Source organism: Rattus norvegicus, chromosome X, assembly GCF_021556685.1.
Source record: "Rattus norvegicus strain SHRSP/BbbUtx chromosome X, alternate assembly SHRSP_T2T, whole genome shotgun sequence".
NCBI lineage: Eukaryota > Metazoa > Chordata > Mammalia > Rodentia > Muridae > Rattus > Rattus norvegicus.
The window spans coordinates 18,802,062-18,824,848 of NC_141554.1; the positions used below are offsets into that span (position 1 = coordinate 18,802,062).

At 39.7% G+C, this 22,787-nt stretch overlaps 1 protein-coding gene and 1 pseudogene across 1 annotated transcript in view; one reads left to right on the forward strand and one right to left on the reverse strand.

The window, feature by feature from the left end:
• The window catches only part of Tspan7 (tetraspanin 7), a 97,232-nt gene extending 85,490 nt beyond the window's left edge, over positions 1 to 11,742 (reverse strand). The window contains exon 1 of the mRNA NM_001398737.1: positions 11,659 to 11,742. Within this exon, the coding sequence (NP_001385666.1) occupies positions 11,659 to 11,739 (81 nt within the window). The 5' untranslated portion in view covers positions 11,740 to 11,742. The remainder of the gene's footprint in view (positions 1 to 11,658) is intronic.
• A 5,192-nt stretch (positions 11,743 to 16,934) lies between these two features.
• LOC120099542 (U2 spliceosomal RNA) lies at positions 16,935 to 17,074 on the forward strand (annotated as a pseudogene).
• Positions 17,075 to 22,787: the final 5,713 nt, after the last annotated feature.

Sequence of the window (22,787 nt, forward strand, 5' to 3'; positions counted from 1 at the left end):
CAATTTTTGTTAAATGCTTTTTTAAAATGACCAAATATATCAACATTTTATTTGCTTCTGAGTGTCTAATTTAAAAGCTATCTTTCTTATGCCTATATTATATCTATGTTGTTTTTTTTCCTTTTTTGTTTTTTCAAGACAAAGTTTCTCTGTGTAACCCTGGCTATCATGAAAATGTGCTTGATAGACTAGGCTGGCCTCGAAATCAGAGATCTGCGTGCTTCTGCCTCCCAAGTGTGCTGGGACTAAAGGTGTGTGCCATTACACCTGGCTCTACATATTACTTCTATATAAAATAATATTTTTATATTTTATATAAATGTAATTTTTGCTTTATTTTATATTTGAACCAACTTAAATTAATTGAAAATGTTCATGTGATTTAAGCAAACGCTCCAATTCCTTTTCTATATCTAGTAGTACTAGCAGCATTTAAAACTAGCTTTCTCCCATTAGAAAAACATCCTGTTTCGTTAATTAATATACATGTGCCCTTATTTCTAGAATCCTCGGTGCCTTCTTATTTATTTACCTTTTTCTAAACCAACATTATACAAAACTGACCTAGTGACCTACTTGTGTCATGTATTATTTCATAATAATATTACTAATGCCAAAATGTAGATACTGGAAACAAAATACGTTTGCTGTTCCATAGATTTTGTGGGGCCATTAATCTAGGCACAGGATAGCAATATCTTCTGCCTTTGGTTTCACGATACTTTCATTAAAGTGTCAGGTAGGACTCACAGGATGCTCAAGTCAGAGAAAGAACCTGTTTCCAGGATCACACAGTTGTTGGCAGCATTCAGTTACTTACATCCTGCCAAAACTAGAGGCTTCATTTTCTCATTAGTTGTCAAGGTAGAGAATTACCCAGAGTTCCTCACTATGTTCTCCTCTCCCTAAGGCAGCTTAAGTTTTTGAAGCCAGAAAGAGACAAGGCCTCTCAGTAATTAGACATCCTATGTAATGTGATTGTAAGGTACATTTGATCACCTTTATAAGATTCTATTAGAAGAAACTCACACATCCTTCTAGCACTGAAACAGAAGGGGTGACACACAACCATGAATGCCAGGAACTGGGGATTGGATAGGGTTGTCATTGTCTTCCCCTAACCGTACATTCTAATAATAAATACCTACTTCCCAATTCCCTACCAATTTCTCAGCTATCTGTTTCTTAAAATAACAATAGAATTTAATCTCTCCAAATTCTGCCAGGATTCTATATGAAAATACATAATAATTTTGTAAAGAAAACTAGTTATTTTATGATATTGCATCTCCCAACTCCAGAGTCCATAGGTTTCTTTCAATCTGTTCTGGGCCTACTTTCAGTGACATTTCTGGTCCATTCTTCACTACATTTCTTGTTAACTTTGTTTCTGCAATAGTTACAATTTTTGTTGGTATTGCAAAGGAACGACTTTCTTCTTCTAAGACTTGTATGAAGAACTAATGAAGGCAGTTAATAGTTTATACTTACCTTATATCTAGCTTGTATATCAAATTCTCTTAGTTTTTTTTTTACTAGACTCTGAAATTTGGGGTATACAGCAACTATAGCCATAAAAGGTCATTTTATCTTTTTCTAGGTTAATGTTTTGTATTTCTGCATTTGAAAGATAAATCAAATCCCAAATACTAGTGGTAGTCTAGCATGGTGACTTGCTTCTCTAATTCTAGAACTTTGGTGACACAAATTTGAAGCCAGCTCAAAAGATATGCTTTAGTTATAAACTATGGTTGATTAACACAGCTTTGTCTTCCTTTGATGAATAGTGAATTCATCTTTTTGCTTTACATATTAGATGATTAGTGTGTGTGTGTGTGTGTGTTTGCACGCATGCACACACATGTGCATACATAAGCATACATGTCAATGTCTATGCATGGATGTGAATTTCGAATATTATAGCAAGTATGTTCCTCAGTGGTTCTCTACCTTATTTTTTTTTTGAGACAGTGTTCTGTTCTGTTCTGTTCTGTTCTGTTCTGTTCTGTTCTGTTCTGTTCTGTTCTGTTCTGTTCTGTCTTGTTTCTGATCCAGAAGCTTACCAACTTAGCTAGGGCAGCTGTCCAGTGTATTTGATGTGTCTTCTTGTCTCTACTTCTTCAGCAACAGGCTTACAAATGCATACCAAAATTACCCATGTGTTAGGATGGATGTTGGGTGTTGAATTCAGGCCATCCTTTCATACTTTCACAGCAATGCCTTTACCCACCCACTGAACCATCTCCCCAGTATATGTCACATCTTTTGACAGAAGCATAAGAGAACTCTTCCCAACTTCTCAACGCTACTTTGAACAAAAATAGACTCTTCCTATGGAGCAGTAAAAAACTCGAATCTCCAAGAATTCATCTGAAGATGTTTAACAAATACCAGTTCTGTGGGTATAAAAAGACCCGAGATTGTGTATCTTATATGCACATAAGAAAACTTCCTAATGAAGGTTATTATGCATAACCAACAGCTACATGGCAAGCAGGCATCAGAACCACTTGGTGGGTATTACTTTCAAATGTCCATACCCAGGCCCCTCTCCACATCAACTGAAACTCCAATTTTAACATAGGTTTCAAAATTATGACTGGTAATTTGTGCTTTAAGGGGGCCTTTGGTAGACCAGCAAAGTCGCTCAGCAGGTAAAGGCTTGTACAAGTTGTTCTTTTACTTCCATTTACATACTGTGATGCACCTCTACACTCAATGAATAAATAAATGCCAAAAAGAAGACCCTTGCTGATTAGATAAGCATTGTTTTATTTACCAATGATAATCACAGTCTCTTCAGGGTGACAAAGCTACTTTAGTTTTGGGGGAACCACTATAGATCTTTCCCCAGTCCAAGAAGAGTCAGTTAGTAAGCCCATTCTGACATTTCCTGGCTGCCTTCAAATCCAGGAGACTCAAGATGAAATGGCCTGCTGTTAGCTAGTATGTGTCTTTAGGATTGGGGGTTTATAACCCAATCTTATTTGCACAGCTGAATCTCTGAAATCACTTGTTTCAAAAATATTATACTGGAACCCCATCTGGACCAACGGAATCACAGCATCTTAGAATGTAGCTGAGACATTTATTTTAGGAAAACTTAAGGCAATTCTTGTTGACAAAAAACTGGGTTAAGAATGATTTGATTTAAGTTGCTCAACTAGTATCTGTTCCAGACCCTAACCCTAACCCTAACCCTAACCCTAACCCTAACCCTAACCCTAACCCTAACCCTAACCCTTAACATGGATACCTACAAACTTCTAAAATAGATTATGATGGGAAATACTTACCTTCCAAAAAGCACTAAAGAGAATATTTCATGGCAGAAGTAGGATCCTTGATTTTATCATTAGATTGTTTAAAATGCTTACATATTCGACTGATTAGAAACCAAAATGGAAAACAAAAACAAAAAGAGAGAAACGAAAAACCCTCTTCTACTTCCCCTTCCTTTCATCCTTTTCTTGATGAATATTAAAGCACTATATGAAAGAGAATAAAATGCTCAGCCAAATATGAAAAGCTTTCTGTCCCAGCAAGCGGGGTAACAGCCAACAGAAGTTTCCACATCAATTCAGTGACCTGCTTGCTACCGTGAAGTGATGATAGCTGATATCAGAAGCTGCTGGAATTGAACCAGAGGAGAACGACTTAAGAAGATATTTTAAAGTGTTGGCTTGCATGGCATTAGTCATCAATCTTAAGTGTTTAATGTGCTTAAGCAAAGAAACAGTCACAAATTACTTCCGGCTCTCAGCACATTCTGAGATGCTTTCTTCAAACAGGATATGATGCTGAAGAGCCAATGCCTCATCACAATGTAGCACATGGTAAGGTCAAATCAGGAATTCTGGCTGGGATTAAAGTAAAGTGAATTTCATTGGATTTAAACAAAAATTCAGGAACTTCTAAATGGAAATGGCTTAATGTTCCCCAGATGGCAAAGAAGATAGTGTGCATGTGCTAACTTTTAAGTGTATATAGGAAATAAAGTTGACTAAAAAAGAGAGTATTCTAGATTATCATATACATGCCCCATAACTGTAATAGCATAAAAAGAAGAGTTTAACATCAAGCCTCCCACCATACAAACATCATATGCTAAACTCTTATGCAACCATATTAAATTAGTTCAGTACACTGTGAATTAAGTCAGAAAACACCATATTGAGTCTTTTCCTAGGAGGAAGAAATTAGAAGGAAAGAAAAATTTCCAGTAACCTTCAGGGCTTCATCCCTATTTGTCCAGTCCCTGATAACCAGATGATATTTTAGAGACTATGGTTTAGTAAGCGTATTCCAACATAGAATACTTTCCTTGTAATCCAAACAGTATTTTCAAAATATACTAATAGGATCGAGTGCTTGCCTGGCATACGTAACACATTCTAACTATATGTGTATGTGTGTACATGTGTGTGTGTGTGTGTGTGTGTGTGTGTGTGTGTGTGTGGTGTGTGTGTTTATACCAATACTGATTATGATAGTCCAACTATTACCATTTTAGGTGTTCTATTCAATCACTTGAAATCAATTGCTTATTTAATTAATAGCATGAAAAGTAAAGATAGAAAGGACTTCCAGTTAAAGATGATGGATTGAACACATTCATCTTGGCTAACTCCCAAAATTCGCCTGACATGACACTAAAAGGATCTTTCTAAAACCCCACAGTAGCAAAGAGATGGGAAGAGACAACCATATTGATATCCTGAGATAAATATTTTAACAAAATCAACAAAAATATTTTAGTTGATTTGAAAAATCCCAGAATAAAGGTATTTATACTGAAGCACCTCCAGACAACCCAGAGAGCTGAAGTTAGGGAACGAGCGAAGCTGAAGGAAGGAAGTAATAAACCTTTTTAAAGGAGCAATTAGGAAACCTCTAACTTCCTGTTTCTGGCTTTTCTCTCATTCTACCATAGGTTCAGAGATTTACTCCTTGGAGAGTAAAACAGAACGTCTCTGACCCAGAAACAGGAACACGATGGACATTTGTATACTGGATGTGGTATCTGTCATATTGCTACCTTCTTGTTCTGAAAGTAATGAAAAGCTTCATCTGTAGGCCATCCAATTAGACCAATAGACAAAATCTAAGGGGAAAAAAGTATCGATCTTGATTCTAAAGCTCACCTAGCCCATCAGAGTCACACAACTTACAAGCAACAAACATGGGGACAGATCCATTATAACAACTTCCAAATGTTTTTACATAAACCCCTCTTAAGCATATAGAAAATAATTAGCATGAAAATAACCCCAAAATCTGTGATTATAATATGCCCTAAAACAAAATGGTTTGGAAGAAACAATAAAAAATTTTAAAATAAAAATTCCTAATACTTTCAGAGAGAAATTTCAGAACATTGTGAATATGCAAGAAATAAAAAAAAATCTTACAAAGGGAGAAAAAAACATGATTGAAGAAGAATCATAATGTCTAATTTTTCAATTAATTTCATGAATAACAAGCCTTTGGTAGAAAGTAGACAGTAAAATTTTTGAGGGTAAATACTTTCTAAACAACAATTATATTTTCAGCCTAACTATCAAGCTAAGTGTAAGCATCAAATAAGAGTTTTGAATTTGTAAAGACTTCAATATATGACTTCCCATGTTCCCTTTCCCAGAAAGAAAACTACATGAAAATTTGCTCTACCAAAATGAAGGGGGAAAAGTCAAGAAATAGAGTAAGTGAATGTCTAGGCAATTTGAGGATTTAACATAGTGGAGGCCCAGAGAGCATTAGTTCAATTTGAAAGCCAACACAATATCTATAACATTTGGTCACAGAAAATTCCCATGAACTGCTTGAATATACTGAGCAAAGATAAAGAATTATTGAAAAGAATATGGAAATGAATTTGAATAAATATGCTAGATGCAAGGGAAAAAAGTGAGGTGATTGCTAACTACAGGAAAAACAAAAGGCTGTGTAAGGATTCATCATATCCATACTACATGGCTCCACTATGAAGAGATTTACTCATCACCCATCACAGCCCAGTGCTTTAAACCAAATGATGTGTGTGTGTGTGATACACTGATAAAGGACATCCCAGGAAAATGGGTCCAGGAAAGAAAAGGAAGAGCACAAAGGAACTAAATTTCCATCTCCCATAGTGTGACAACAACAGATAAGACCTAAAAATGAGCAATTTGGAGGTGAGTGTGTTACCCATGAATGCAATTAAAATGTATGTATGTATGTATGCAATGAACTGACAACATCATTTAGAATGCTTCATATTTGGTATATGACAGACATTCAACCAATGTTTGTTGACATGAAGTGAAACAATTTTGGGAGGAGAAAGTGACCATCTCAAACACTCTGTAAATGTTAGGGCCTTCTCTTTAAGATTTTCTCATCCTTATTCAGTTTAATCACTAAAAGTTGCTCCATAAAAAGGAAAATAATACTATTTTAAAATTACCCCCAAATGATTAATGATCATTAGTTATGAAGGAAACGAGAAATCACTGGTATTTCACATTGGAATGATTTAATAATGCTGTTAGTAAGCTAATTACATTCTTAAACAATAAAATAGACCCAATATTCATTAAAATGAAGCAAGGGATATTTTTCTTCACAATATTGTTCAGACGCGGTCTAGACAATTTAAATCTTACCTCAGAAATCAGATGAGTAGTTAAAGTCCATAAACGCTTATAAATCCAAACAGTTCTCTGGTAAGTAACATATTTACAAGGTTTTCTTGTTTGCCTCTTAATTATATTTCTCATGAAAATAAGGACCTTAGTTTTATATAGGGCAAGATTGATATTTTTATATAAACTTAAGTTAAATTACAGTTAACTGAAATATCTGACAAAAGAGATTGCAAAAGTACAAGGATTTAACAGTCTTTATTATGTAAGCAAGTCCCTAAGTCCCCTAGTCGTCTATCAACATGTAAATAGAAAGAACACATTTCATCCAGTAAAAACAGACTCAAAATAGTACACTTTTAAAAGCTCTCCCCAGCTGTGATGGGTTTAATAACTAAGCCAGGCATAGTTGATAAATTTCATTTTTCACTCTTTTATTTAGAATGTAAATATCGTCCCATGCAATAATGTTTCTAGTCTTTAAAGCACAAAATAACTTGCTCCTAGGTATTTTCCCCCTCTAACTAAAAGCTGGAAATAAAACATCCAAATCAAGGAAAGTAAGAGTGTGTTCACTTAGCATTCAGGTGATTTCATTGAACTGAAAGGAAAACCATCCCATCCATTAGAAACACGATCTGCGAAGAGTCACTTACCTTTAATCTTCAAATAAACAATTATGGTACACCATAGAGGATGGTTTTTTCTTCTTGAAAGTGGTTGTGTTGAACATGCTGTGGTGTGGTGAAACAGTAAACTGCACATCACACTGTCCTTTTCTTCATAGCATTTATTACTGCTCAGTTACAATAAAATAAAGGTTACTCTTTATTCATCTTCTGAGCCAGCTACTGGGCCGAGCTCAGCCACTGCGAGGAGTCATCAGGTGGCTGCTTAGCAACACCTGTCATCTCTACCCACCATAGGCCAGTGGAACCCACTCTAGATGTAACCAAAAAAGTCTTTAGGCATGGCCAAATATGGAGGAATTTTCCCCTGTTGATAATCAGAGCTTTATCAAAATATAGCAGCCAAAGAGAATGATTGTAAACAAAAGAGTACAGATTAAAAACAATCTGTTTTTCATAACAGTAGTCTGTTTGGTACGTGACAATACTTCTTGATTTTCCTAACCTACCATCATTTTAAGTCCAAGTACCTTCTACTTCTCAGCCTAAACTGAAGTAAAAGAAGTCAAATTAAAGCAACTCAAAGAACACAGTGGAAATTACTCTGACTAAACATCTCTCCACACTACCCTTAAAACAGTGCAAGGTCACCTCTTCTTCTATTACATGGCATACGACCAGAAATATAAAAAACCATTTGAGTACTTACCATGTGTCAGACATAGTACTAGGTATTCAAGAAATAGTCAAATATCAGTTATATTTACCAAATTGAGAAATAACCCTTATAAACAGGTTTTTTAACAGGTTATTCTTGTGATCTTTGGCAAAGGATTCTTCCATGTGATAACAAAAGCTTGAATAATACAACAAACAAAAAGCTAATTTATTTATACTCCATACATACATATAAAATATGTATACATATTCATATATATATAAATAAAACTTTCATAGGTCAAAAGACAGCTAAGGGTAAGGGAACCCCCAAAATGGAAAAAAATTTTGCAAAAGTTTCATATTAATGAGAGACTATACCTGGAATATAGAAGAAATTTATAATGTAATAATAAAAATATAAATGACCCAAATAAAATGGTTAAAGAATATGAATATGTATCTTTTCAAGAGATGACCAACAACCATTAAGCATTTAAAAATATTCAACATTAGCATTCATTAAGGAAATTCAACGCAGAATCACAGTAAGACATACAAATCCACAGGTATTAGAATGGCTAGGTTAAGTAGCCAGATAGTACCAAATGCCGGCAAGCATATGGAGAAACCGTAACCCTCGCTGTTGAAAGGAATATAAAATGGAACACTTGCTCTGAAAGACCAGTATGGCCATTCTCCAAACAATTAATTTAGAGTTATATGATTCCATACAGATCACCAGATATATAGCCAAAACTAATGAAAATATAGGCACACACACAAATGGCACATAAATCATTATAATCTCATTATCCATAACAGTCAAGAGCTCCAATCAACTCAAATATCCACCAACGAACAAAAGGATAAATAAAATACAGTATATTCACAAAAATGGTATGCTAGTTGACCAGAAAACTGAATGAAGTACTCACACAGACTTAACAACATGGATGAATCATGAATGTCTCATGCTAACTGAAACCAAAAGGGGCAAGCATGTGACCTCAAGTATGTAAGATGTTCAGAATGGTAAAATCTATAGCAGTTGAAAGTAGATTTATGGTTGCCTAGGACTGGCACCAGGAGAGAACAAGTGGGAAGGAAAATGGGAGGGATAGGGACAGGACAGGGTTTCTTTTCAGAGATGACAAAACCATCGAAAATGGTCTGTAGTAATGGCTGTGTCTGTGAATATACTAAAACGACAACAAATACACTAAAATGCAAACTATTTTTACGTTAAGCATGTATGTATATACCATACATTAAATGGGTGACATATATCATATATATTATCCTCCGTAAAGCTGCTTCGTTCAAAATAGCATTTAAGGTACAGAAAAAACAACAACAGTGACAAAAAACAAAGCCCAAACAAAACAAACCAGCGTTTGGACTACAGCTTATTAAGAAAAACATCTTTTCAATGTCGTATTTTCTGGAGAGATGTCATCCCTTTGATTGTAAAGTCTGAAATTATCATTGAATCCTATTTTAACTACTGAAAATACTCGGGGTAAATATTTAAGAATATCAAAATCTTGAAAATATAAAAAAAAAATGAAACGGCAGCTAGAGGAACTTTCAGGGGCGGACAGCACAGTGACCACCATTTCAGATGTTTTAGGAGGCACTGAGTCATCGGATTGCCGGGGGGTGGGGGGGTGACAAAAAGAGTTAAATTATCCATAGGAAAAGCGAAAGCCTGGAACACCTCCTCCGTCACCATGTTTCGGAAATGCCAGAAAACAGCATTCCTTCTTTCTCACGCACCATAACCCTTCTTTTTCAGGAACCCAAGATAATCACCTATAGATTTACTCCAGTTAACAAATAGGAAGTATATAACAAAGGGCAAAGCAAAAACAGACTTAAGGAGCTATAGAAAGAGCTAAACCAGTGCCCAGCAATGGCTTCTTCGAAGTTGGACCGTCACACCAAGTAATGCTGCTTTTCCCAGGCAAACATACGACAACAAGATCCTTGAACGTATAGCTAGCCCACTGTTCCATTACTGACATGATTCAACCTGTGCCACTTCTATTCCAGAAAGACTCAGCTTCTATGTTAGGCGTATGTGATGGGCTGTCTCAGTCTTGCTACTCTGTATCATTGCAGAGTCCCTGGTCTGTTCTGTCCACACATTCCATGGTTTTCCAGACCTGAAGAATCATCAATGGCAGTGGCAAGGAAAGCCTAGAAACATTAGGGATTTTTTTTTTTAAATCCGTAATAAATCTTAGCTCCTGCCTTGACTACCGCAAACAATCCGGTTTACCATCAATCCGAATACAAGTACTTCATTCAATACTGCGTTCCACTTTTGAAGCAAATCAGGGTTAATATTGGGGTGGGGAGGGCAAAGAAGAAAAAAAATACCAAAGGCAAGCCTGATTCTTTCTTTTTCATTCTTTTCCCTATCCATCTGTCTGTCTGTCTGTCTATCTATCTATCTATCTATCTATCTATCTATCTTTCTATCTATCTTTTTTAAACAGAGACTCAGGTTTCAAAATGACTGGTTTGGAAGCTGGAATGACCCAGATTATGGTATTGCGGAGGGCCAGGGTAGTTGTGACGGTATTCATTCCTTTGCAGGGTGGCTGTGGCTTGAGGTGGGAAGAGGGAACTGGGGTGGGCATCTACGTGAGGAGAAAAAGAACTGGGAATGGTCTTTAGGTACCACCCACCTCTGCAAATGAAACCACTGCAGTGTCAGCCCTGCACTGATTCCATGAATTGCCAAACAGGATGAGGTAAGGCATAAGCCCGGAGCCCCCTCCTCCCCTTTTCCCTCCTCCTGCGCACAGAAGGGCGCATCCCTTGGCGAGGTGCACCACACAGCCCTTCGCCGGCCTGGGCTGAAGGGCTGACGTCACCTTTCTGCATTGAGCTCAAGGACTAGTAGCAGTACCAGTTATGTGGGGAACAGGGGCGCTACCGCAGCCACCAGGTGGTAGGGGTCCTCCTCTTGGGCATTGCAGATTGGGTTCACACAGAAAATCACAATAACCGGTTGGAAACAGTAAAGGGTGGGAAGAAACCTGAGAGGAACCGTGTAAGACCCAGTCGCGAGAAAGCTCAAAGATACCCCGGGCTTATGTAAGACCCTCTCCGTGCGCCTCCACGCGGTGGCGGCGCCTGTCCCGCATTATTGCGCTTGGGAGACTGATCGCCCTTGTCCAGTCAGGCAGAAGATTCCTAGCGACTCTCTCCCACAGCCCTGCAGGGTTGGGACTAAGTCGGGAATCTTAGATCTAACCCCCTCGGTACTGCGCCCGCTCCCAGCCCGCCACAGGTTAGCTCCTTTAGCTCCAACAGGCACCCAAACTGGCTGGTAAGGTAGGGAGAGAAGTCCAAAAGAGAAAACAGACAAATCCACAACTCAACTTTCCCCAGGGGTTGACCCTGTTCTGCGAGTTTAAGAAATCAATGCATTTACAAAAAAAAAAAATTTTTTTTTGGAAGAGTGAAAAATCTGCAACCACCGCCACCGCGCAGCCCACTTCAGCCTTCGTGGGCAAACTCGAGGGTTGGAGCAGCCCAGACCTGCACCCTTCCATCTCACAGCCCCGACCCAGCAGCCTGCCGCTGTCTCCTTGTCCACCGGCTAAGATCGGGTTTGGGGTTTGGGGTTTAGGGTTTGGGGTTTGGGTTTTCCTTCCACCTTTCTTTCTAAGAGCATCACCACACGGTCTGATAGACCGCGGCCCGGCCAGCAGCCAGGCGTGGGCACTCACCCAGAAGACGAAGGAGTAGATGATGAGGAGGGTTTTGAGACAGGTTATCACAGGTTTGGTCTCCATTCTCCTCGATGCCATACTACAGAGCTCCGGCGGCGGCAGTGGCGGCGGGCGGCGGGCGGGCGCGCGGGAGGGGGAGGAGGCGGGGCCGCGAAAGGCGGGGTGGGAGGGGGAGCGCGTGCTGCGCGAGCTTCCCGTGCGCGCGCAGGCTGGGCGGCGCGCTTGCCTTCGCGCGCGCCTTGCGGGGCTAGGGGAGAAGGAGCAGGATGACTGGAGACTGATTGCATGCTGGGAATGCTGCCCAAGTCTGCAATCTGGCGCAGGCACAGATCCCAAGCCTAGGTCAGAGGGAACCCGAGAGCCTAGAGGCTCCGTCGGAGGTCAGGGTAGCCCTTCTCAAACTACCCTAGCTTTAAGATTTTGGCTTTGTTGGAAACAGGGCCTGCACCTAGCTACATAAGGATTGTGTAGCCTGCTTTTGCGATTGGACACTCAGGATTCATGTCCTTGGCAGTAAGCACACCTTGTCGGTGCCAGGAACAGACTGTGACAAGCAGACACCTGGAAGAATCGTAAGGTACCCCGGAGCTCAGAGACCCCTAAATCCTTGCTACTTTACAATTCTCCACAGGCTCCCTTTGAACTTCAGACATAGTTTTAGATTTCCTAACCTTTGGAAATGACAAAAACGAGATGCAGCAACATTCTTCCTACATATTAGATGCTTGACAGATAACGACAATAACAAAAATTCTTTAAACTACCAGAGAATCATTTGCCTCATTTAGAGAACACCGACAATCTTACTCCTCTGGGGTCTCTCAGCAGCAAGGAAGCAAAATGGAAAACAACCTGATATTTGCTCCAAAAGGGAATGTAAAGTTACCATAAGAATTCTACTCTTAGATATCTATGGGAGAGAAATGAAGACACGGGTCCAAATGAAAACTTGTGCATGAATGTATAGAACAACAATTCATACTAGTAACGAGTGGATTCAACTGACAAACCGATGGTACACTCGTCATCCAATGGGAGACCTTATCTGTAAAAAGGAACGAAGTGCTGATACATGCTTCCAAGTGACAAACTTTCCAAGTATGCATAGTGAAAGAAGCCAGATACAGAAAAGTCACGTACCGAATTATCCATATCTAAAATAAACAAACCCATAGAGAGGGAAAAATGGGTGAGCTGTGGGGGTGGGGTGGGAATAAGAGGACAGTTGATGGTTTGGGTGATTGCTTTGATTTTGAGAGTGAGGAAAGTGTTGTAAAATTACATAGTAGTGATGGTTGCATGACTTTGTGAGAATAATAAAAACCAATGGCTAGCACAGTTTTCAAGAACGACCTTTAGACGTGTGAACTATAACAGAATAGAAAATAATGTACACTATACCTAGATGTCCTGTGGCTAGTTCAAAGTCATACACAAAGTATAGATTCTACAGAGATTTCATCTGATTCCCCGAAGAAAGTCCAGTAGGAAGCAAGGCCATTCCAGGCTAACTCCACGTGGACACTGTTAGGAATGCATTCTGTGAAAGAGTAAAATAATAGAGTCAATAAAAGCTTGGCAAAGCCTGCCAAGATCAGCCTTGACTAGTATAATTATTACCTGCAATGAACTGCATGGTGGCAGGCCAGGAAGGTCATTGTACAAACAAGAAACAAATATGGGAAAGAAGAATTGCCTGCTGAAGAAAATGGCCAATCACAGGAAACAGTGTACATGAAAGAAAAGGACTTTACAGTGATCATTAATGACTGGCACCTAAAAGAAACAGTGACTGCCTGGTGCAAGCATAGCTAGTCTGAATTATTCTATATGGACTGAAGGCTCAGAGTCTTTAAAGGTCGCCTGGTGGTTCTGATACTAACCAGCATTTACCGTTGAACCTTGATTGTGGCAGACGACTCTCTGGAGGAACAGAGAAACGCCTCTAAAGATGTCAGGCTCAATGGCTGAAAAATACTGGTGCCATGTATAAATGACTCTGTGAGGTCAAAACTCCTAACATTGTCTCAAGGAGAATGTGATGATGAGTTTTCATAGAGTATATATGGTTAACAAAAACATCATTTTGAACTAACTCATCATTTCTGTTTGCAGCTTTATTTTGGACTAATTTCTTGAAAGCTTAGATTATTCTACCCCAAATAACCTATCTACATGTAGCAATAAATATATGCATACCTTATGTAACGTAACTAATAAGTAAATTAAAATATTTCATAACCAGCTTTGCCAAGGAATTGTGATCTGTGAGTTGGGGTTAAAAAACCATCATTGTATCTTTACAAAGACTGAGAAATTTCTTTGCATCCACAAGTTGCATTGCTAAATCCAGAAAGGTCTTGCCCAAAGGAGGACAGGTAGGTCTTGATGAACCAGATAAGAACTACTGCAAAAGAACAAAAGGCAAACACCCTCCGAGCCCTTAACTCCTCTCAGATTCTTTTCTGCCTTTTTTCTTCTTTATCAACAGCTTTGTTTTCTCAAAGGCCAGAAGGCCAGAATGTTTACAGACTAGGAGCCCATTAAGACTGTACCAAGCTAAAATGAGTGTGGTCTGAGACAGCAACACAAATAAAAACCAAAGATAAGAAGGAACTGTCCCTGAAGACAAATCCAATTAAGCCCTTTGGCTTCATTTGTTCTTAGTTAATGTAAATAACACTGATTTCAAAGGTTGAATACATTTTTTTAAAATGTAAAAGCTCCCAGTGGCTTGTTGGAGATAACACATCTGACATGTGAGTTATAACAGTTGGCTAGGTTAATTCACAGATACTTAAAGCCCTCCTTTGGAAGAAAAGACCCCGATCCCTTCAAAGAACGCACTAATATCCTGTGGGACTGGGATGCTAAGCTTGCAAATCTGTCTTCATATCAGTCTGTCACCTTTGCTGCCTCAACCTTTGCTCAGACACTGCTCAGGTCTGCACATGGGCATGTTGTCCGGAGTTAACTCACCCTATTGACTCCCAGGGCAGGTGTACTTTTCCTGCTTTGCCCTTGCAATTCCTCAGCAGCACAAGTACTGCGACTCCTTCAGCTCTGTCATAAAGCAAGAATGTTTATGTAGCATGACGATACTACTAGCAGTTCAGCTCTTCCTTAAAGAAGGAGTGAAGCATTCACATTTTGATCATCCGTCTTGAGTTTCGTTTGTTCTAGGGATCTAGGGTAATTCAAGCATTTGGGCTAATAGCCACTTATCAATGAGTGCATACCATGTATGTCTTTCTGTGATTGGGTTAGCTCACTCAGGATGATATTTTACCCAACCGCCCACCAAATGTATCAAAATTGCTCTTCTCACCTCTCTGACAAGCAGTAACATGGCTCTCCTCTTGATCATTGTGGGTTTTCTCCAAGTCTAGGCAATGTGGGATAGCTTGAAGCAATGTTCTAATAAAGCTGTGCCTGTCTTATTTGAGAACTATGGCCCAATGTCAGATCCTGCCATCTGGTGTCAACCCTGTGCCTGAACTAGTAGCACTGACACACATTAGGAGAGTCTGTTGAAAATGTGAAGCCTCATGGCTTCATTGCAGTTCCAGGTTTAAATTCCCAGGATTTAACTACACATAAGTTCCTGGGAGGGGGTCACTGTTGACTTGTATACTTCCAAAAGATAAATTGGAGCCATAACTCCAGTACCTCAGAAGATAGCTTCATTTCAAATAACCTTGTTACAAATGTTGTTATTAAGTTAATACAGGAGTCATATTGATCCATTTAGGGCCCTTAATCAATAATGACTGGGTCCTTTAAAACAGAGGTAACTAGGTAAGTCCATGTGAAGACTGAGTCCTGCAGGGAAAAGGCCATCTGACAACAGAAGCCAACATCTATGTAACACAAAAGAGCATTAAGGATCAATGGTTATCTACAGAAGTTCTAAGGAGGTTAGGAAGGATTCATCCCAGAGTATCAGCAAGAACAGGGTCTTCCAGGCAGAAGGAACACCCATTCAGAGCCTGCCCCACATGTGGCACATACATATACAGCCACCCAATTAGACAAGATGGATGAAGCAAAGAAGGGCAGGCCGACAGGAACCGGATGTAGATCTCTCCTGAGAGACACAGCCAGAATACAGCAAATACATAGGTGAATGCCAGCAGCAAACCACTGAACTGAGAGCGGGATCCCTGTTGAAGGAATCAGAGAAAGGACTGAAAGAGCTGAAGGGGCTCGTAGACCCCATATGAACAACAATGCCAACCAACCAGAGCTTCCAGGGACTAAGCCACTACCCAAAGACTATACATGGACTGACCCTGGACTCTGACCTCATAGGTAGCAATGAATATCCTAGTAAGATCACCAGTGGAAGGGGAAGCCCTTGGTCCTGCCAAGACTGAACCCCCAGTGAACGTGATTGTTGGGGAGAGGACGGTAATGGGGGGAGAATGGGGAGAGGAAAACCCATATAGAAGGGGAGGGGGAGGGGTTAGGGGGATGTTGGCCCGGAAACCGGGAAAGGGAATAACATTCGAAATGTAAATAAGAAATACTCAAGTTAATAAAAAAAGAAAGAAAGAAAGAAAGAAAGAAAGAAAGAAAGAAAGAAAGAAAGAAAGAAAGAAAGAAAGGAAGGAAGGAAGGAAGGAAGAAAGAAAGAAAAAAAAAGAACAGGGTCTTCCGACATTTTGATCTCATGATCCTAGCCTTCCAATCTGTTAGAGAAAATGTTCCTACTGCCTTAAGGCATCGAGTTTGGGGGTTGGGGAGATGGCTCAGTGGTTGAGAGTTCCTACTGTTTTGACAGAAGAAGAGTGTTTATAATTCCCAGTACTCACACTGGTTGGTTTAGAACTGCTTATAACTCTAGCTCCATGGTATGCAAGGCCTTCTTCTGGGTCTCATGGGCACCTAGACTCAGACTCATATACTCACACACATGTACACATAATTAGAAATAACATAATCCTTTAAAAAAAAGACATCCCGTTTTTCATGTTTTCTGGTGGCAACCACAGACAATATGTCCAACCTTTCTGTATATATCAAAAAGAACTGAAAACAGACATTTAAACAGTTCCATATGAATGTTCACCATAGCACTATTCACTATAGCCCAAGTGTTTCATCAGATCGTGAATGGATAAACAAATTATAGTATATACATGCAATGGAATAGTATTCTCTTATAAAGAGTAATAAATAACCTTTTATGTGTGAGAATGTGAATGAACCTTGAGAACATTATGTTAAGTGAAAGATACCAGACAAAAAGACCAGATTTAATTATTGCATTCATCGCTTCTCGGCCTTTTGGCTAAGATCAAGTGTAATTATTGCATTCATGTAAGCTATCCTAAATTGTACTTTAAAATAGGTAAGGTGGTAAAGTTTATGTTGTGTTTACTTTACGACACACAGCAATAATATATAACCACAGCAAGTCCAAAGGTTCTGCCACCTGAAGAAAGGGTGTGTTTGGGAAACTGCAAGGCATTCCAGAGGCAAAGAGGAGTGCAGGAGGCTAGAGAGGGGTAGGTTTCTCCAAGCCTTCTAACGTAATAGTAAGATCTTTCTACTTTTACCTAAAAGTGAAGGGAGCTGTTAGTTTTTGTTATCTCAAAACTGGACAAGTATTTTAAGGAGACAAGCGCTACCCCCAAAACCCCTATCTGTTCCCTGCCCCTGCTATCATCCCTCCAATCTGTTGACTTATGTAACATTTCGCCATACTCTTCAAACACAATCCTTAGTATGTCACTCTCTTGCCTTCTAAAAGCCCCAAAGGGCTTTCCATCACTACACTTGGAATCAGATTTCAACTCTTTACCTCAGCTTGGAAAATACATCTGCACTGGCTCTAACTTTGCTCCTGTTCTCCTCAGCCCTGTGCTTCAGCTGCTTTGGCATAAACAAAGTGGTATGGTGTCTCCCCACAAACCAGGCACCTTTCCCACTTAGTATGCTTATACACACACACACACACACACACACACACACACACACACACACACACACACACACTGAATGTTTAGTCCCTTCCTTCCTGCTATTTAAATCTTAATACAGATGTCACCTCCTGAGAGAAGCCATTCTGGATGAAAACAGTCACCCAGTCATTGTCCCTTTCATTTCTTGGCATAACATTTTCTTGTTTACATACTTGGTTTGGGTTTTGGTTCTGGATATGTGTGTGCTTGGACTTTTCCTGTTGTTGGTTTTATCGCCCCACACCACTCACTAAAATGTAAACTCTAAGAGAGGATGGCCTTCGTGTCTGTTTTGTTCACGGATGCATCCTCAGCACATAGATACAGTAGGAACGCCAAGAAAATTGCTGGACAAATGAATGGCGCACAGTAGTGACTCAATAGATGATTGTCAACAAGTTGAATAAGGGAGCGATATTTGAAATGGGCCTTGAAGTATAAAAGGGATAATGGTAGTCTTTGAGGATGGCAGAAGCAGCTCATTGCAGGCTAGAAACAGTACGAACAAAGGCAGCTTGAACAAAAGCAAAAAGCTCACTCAGAAGCGTAGCAATGCAGTTAGAGGACCCAAGGGAGGCAAATAGGACAAAAGTTGGCTTTGCTGTGATGGCAGTGGGCCTCACTCTGGCTATGACCCTACGTTAGCATGTAATACAGGCAGTAGTAGTAGTAGAACATCCATTAGTGCCATGACTTCATCTGACATGGTTTGGGGAAGTGCTTTGGGAAGTAGTTTGAAGGTTGAGAAGTTAGCAAAAAAAGACAGCAGAAGGAAGAGAGGGAGTTATAACAGTCTGCCTCAACATTCAGAATGGCTGGACCTAAGGAAGGAGGACAGGTAGGAGCATCTTCTCAATTATGCCTAGGTTACATTCCACTCGGAACTTCTGAGATTTATGACACATTCTCATTGCTCTGGTTTAGGGATGGGTACTGGTCATTATTCTAGAAAGTTCCCCAGTTGCTCTAGGTAGAATAGAAACCCTTGGGGCTGACAAAGAAACTGTTCTGACATCAAATAGATGTCCCCAAGAACAAAGAACATCTGGATGGTGGTAGAAAACATGAGTGCCCTCTAGTCTGAGTAACCTTGGGAGTCAGATTTTAGCACACGCAACCAGAGCATATCACAGGTGTCAATAATGAACTAACATGTAGCCATTTACAAATATGCAAAGGAGCTTTTTTAGTCTTAAAGGTAAATTGTTGCTATACTATTGGGAAATAACAGAAAAAATATATGCAATCTCATCTTAACTCTGTATAAAGACTTACAGGAAGGATACTGGAAGAAAGTAGATGTATAAAATAAGCATGATGATTGATGTATTCCTATAATCCCAGCACTCAGGGTATGGAGGCAGGAGGATTGCTACAAATTTGAAGCTAGCCTGGACTACCCACTAAGTATGAGGCAAGCCTGGACTATGAAGCAAAAACTTGTCTCTAAAACAAAGTATGTATATATTTTTCAGAGTTATGGCTGTAAGTTCTTTACTCATCTTAACTTTTTCTAGTTCCCCAAATTTTATATTTGTAATCAGAAAATAATATTTTATAAAGAAACCCTCCACCCGAAAGATTATAGAATATTATAGTTTCAGGACTTAAAGAGAGCAATCTTTGAACTGGTTTGAAACGTTGCTAATGTGAACTTTGAACATATTTTCTATCATTGTTTTCTATTGCTGTGATAAGATGTTGGCCAAAACCAACTTAGGGAGGAGACGGTTTATTTTATCTTATAGGTTACAAGCCATTACTGAGGGAAGTTAAGGCTGGAATTCAAAGCAGGAATCTGACATTCCCAGCACCGACTGTCCTGTACTAAGTAACAAAGCCATGGCGGGTTGGGTCCTTCCACATCAATCATTAATCAAGGAAATGCCCCACCGACTCACGTAAGGTCAATCTGATCGAGGCATTTTCTAAGTAGAGATTCCCTTTTCGAAGATGATTCTAGATTATGTCAAGTACACACCCATGCACAAAAATTGACAGTATACGTTCATTTATCTACACTCCTATATCAATTGATTAATATTATATTAAGTATGTTAATGTATTTGTCTGTCCCCATGGTCCCTACCTGAGCTTCCCAAATGACTGTTACCCTGGAATTCAGAAATGTCTGTGCAACACCCTGAATCTGCTTACACAAAGCACCGAGGAAAGCATTCCACCAAAGAGCAGGAGATACTAAGCTTAGGAAACTTGGCTCAAGGGGACTTGGTAAAAGCACTTCAGAAGGTAAGGTTGTTCAGGGCTCAGAACATGGGGCAGGAATGTAAGAGACAGCTTCCTCAAAATCAAACAAAGCCAACAGAAGTAAAAGGCCAACAGCACTAACAGGACTCTAACCCTGAGATTGATAATGGGAGCACTCACAGATAGGTAGGGGGATAGGGTTGTAAAAGAGAAGTGTCACCTTTCTACACACCAGGGACTGCCTGAATACTTTGGAAGAAAATTTAGAGAGAAGTTCTTCAGTTTCGTTTTTGATTTTTGCTCTTTTTTTGCTGTGTATCTTTTGGTTTTTAAAAATTATTTGTTTTATGTGTATGAGTGTTTTGCCCAAATATATGCATGTGCAACATGCATGTGACTGGTGACATTGGAGGTAAGAAGAGAGCATTGGATCACCTGGAATTAGAGTTACAGATGTCTGAGGGCTGCCATTTTTATTCTGGGAATCAAAACCGGGTCCTCTGGAAGAACAACAAGTGCTTTTAACTGCTCACCTCTTGTGTTTGATTGATCAATTCTTCTCTTACGATCTTATGGTACAAAAGTAAACACATGTATGCAATATATTTATAAGAATACTAAACCAAATGGTGGAAATGCACGCCTTTAATCCCTGTACTTGCGTGCTGGGTATCAAACTCCGGTCTTCTGGAAGAACAGTAAGCCGTCTTAACTGGTAAGCTATTATCTCCATCCCACAAATTAGTAAAACGGACTGGCAAACTGCAACTGTCCCTTCATCTTCAAACTTTATTTATTTCATTTTTCTTAAATTTTATTTATTCTTTTGTTACAGTCCAGATTTTATCTCCATCCCAGTCCACCCTCTGACTGTTCTACATCCCATGCCGCCTCCTCCTCCTCCTCCTCCTCCTCCTCCTCCTCCTCCTCCTGTCTCCAAGAGAATGTCCCCACCTCATCTGACCTCCCCACTCCTTGGGGCCTCCATTCTCTAGAGGGTTAGGTGAATCTTTCTGACTCAGTCTAGACCTGGGAGTCCTCTGCCGTATATGTGTTGGAGGCCTCATCTCAGCTGGTGTATGCTGCCTGATTGGTGATCCAGTGTCTGAGAGATCTAAGGGGTCCAGGTTAATTGAGACTGCTGGTCCTCTTACAGGGTTGCCCTCCTCCTCAGCTTCCTCCAGCTTTTCCCTAATTCAACCACAGGGGTCAGCAGCTTCTGTCCATTGGTTGGGTGTAAATATCTGCATTTGACTCTTTCAGCTGCTTGTTGGGTCTTTCAGGGGGCAGTCATGATAGGTCCCGCAGACACTGTCTTTTAAAATAGCCATCAGTAATGAGTTTAGTTGCATTTATTCATTCTACAAAATTGTGTTCTATCTGCAATAAATGAACTACTAGATCAGTGGTCCTCCGCCTTCCTTATGCTGTGACCCTTTAATACAGTTCCTCATGTTAGGATGACCATCAACCATAACATTTTTTTTTCGTTGCTACTTCATAACTGTAATTTTGCTGTTGCCACAAATCATAATAATGTGTTGCAAACCTGATATGCAGGATATCTGATTAACCCATAGGTTAAGAACAGCTATACAAGATATTTACAGCTGTGAGCCAAAAAACAAGATTTCTATCCTTGGGGATATTACCCTGTCCTAGGGAAGAAAAATAGTGAAGTAAACTTTATTGTATACATACTATAGAATTATTAGACTCCTTTAACTGTATCAAAGCAAAAGGTCCATTAAGATGAAATATACCATAAATAATTGTTACATATAAATCAGAGTGGAAAATAAAAATGGCACTTCAGTGATTACAGCTGTGAAATGTATTAGTGTTCATTAAGTCGGTGTTCTGAGGAAGAAATTTCACCTGTGAAAAATAATCGCTTAATTTTTCCACATTGTATTTCACTTGCAATAAGATTATTTTCCTTTCTTGAAAAACTGCTTTAGACACTTCCCTTCTATTTTGAGCATGGCATCTGGTACAAAGGAAGTGTGGATAGAGTTTCTGAGGTCAACTCTGAGCATTAGGAAGTCCAAATGTGTAGAATGCCCAGACTTTGGCCTTGAAGATGAACACAAATGCCCTGGTGGGAGCACGGAGCAGACAGCCTTTGGACTGTCCTTAGTTTTCCTTTGCCCATTTCTTGCTAAGCTCAGGGACAACAGGACTAAGCTTAAACCCAGTTCTTGGAACTGAGGTGTCATTGTTCATAGCATTTGGACACTCCCACTGCTGTGTTTACCGTCTATATTTATATTGTATCTCTAAAGAAGCCATCTAAATATCTAGCGATAAAGGGTCGGTGTATAAATGGTATCATTTCATAGCCAAATCTCACTTAGCTCTCCGCTATTACTTTTGATACTTCTTTTTGTATTACAGAGAGAAAGAAACCTACAAAGGACACTTTCCTGGCTCTCTTCCCAACTGGCTTCCTCTGTGAGGTTTGCCAATGAGAAGCACTGGTAGACAGACTGTAGTATGAGGAAGAAAGAGAAGCCTTTTCTCCTATCTCTGGGGTCCTCCCAGCAGAAGCAACAGCAAGACTACAGGGAACCCTTTATTCTCAACAGCATCTGTGGCAGTTTTAACAACAGTGAAGCCTTTGGATTCCTGAACTCTCAGTGCTAGCAGTGCCTCTTAAAGGAGTAGTTACAGTACTGTTCGCAGAGCTATATTTGATAAAGCCCAATGGGCCCCAACACAGTAGTGGTATGGTTTTCTGCTGTCTCAACAAAATACACAGTGGTCAAATGTTTGCAAAACTAGAAAATTATCTCTCTGTGTGTCATTTAAAAACATTTTCAGGTTGGCACACAAAATAATGGATTTCATTCTTCCCTTTCAAGTATATGTGCCATCTTACTTTTTGCTCAGTCAACTCCCCTCCCCCACTGCCACCTTAAGTCCCCCTTGCCCTTTTGTTATGGGCTCCCT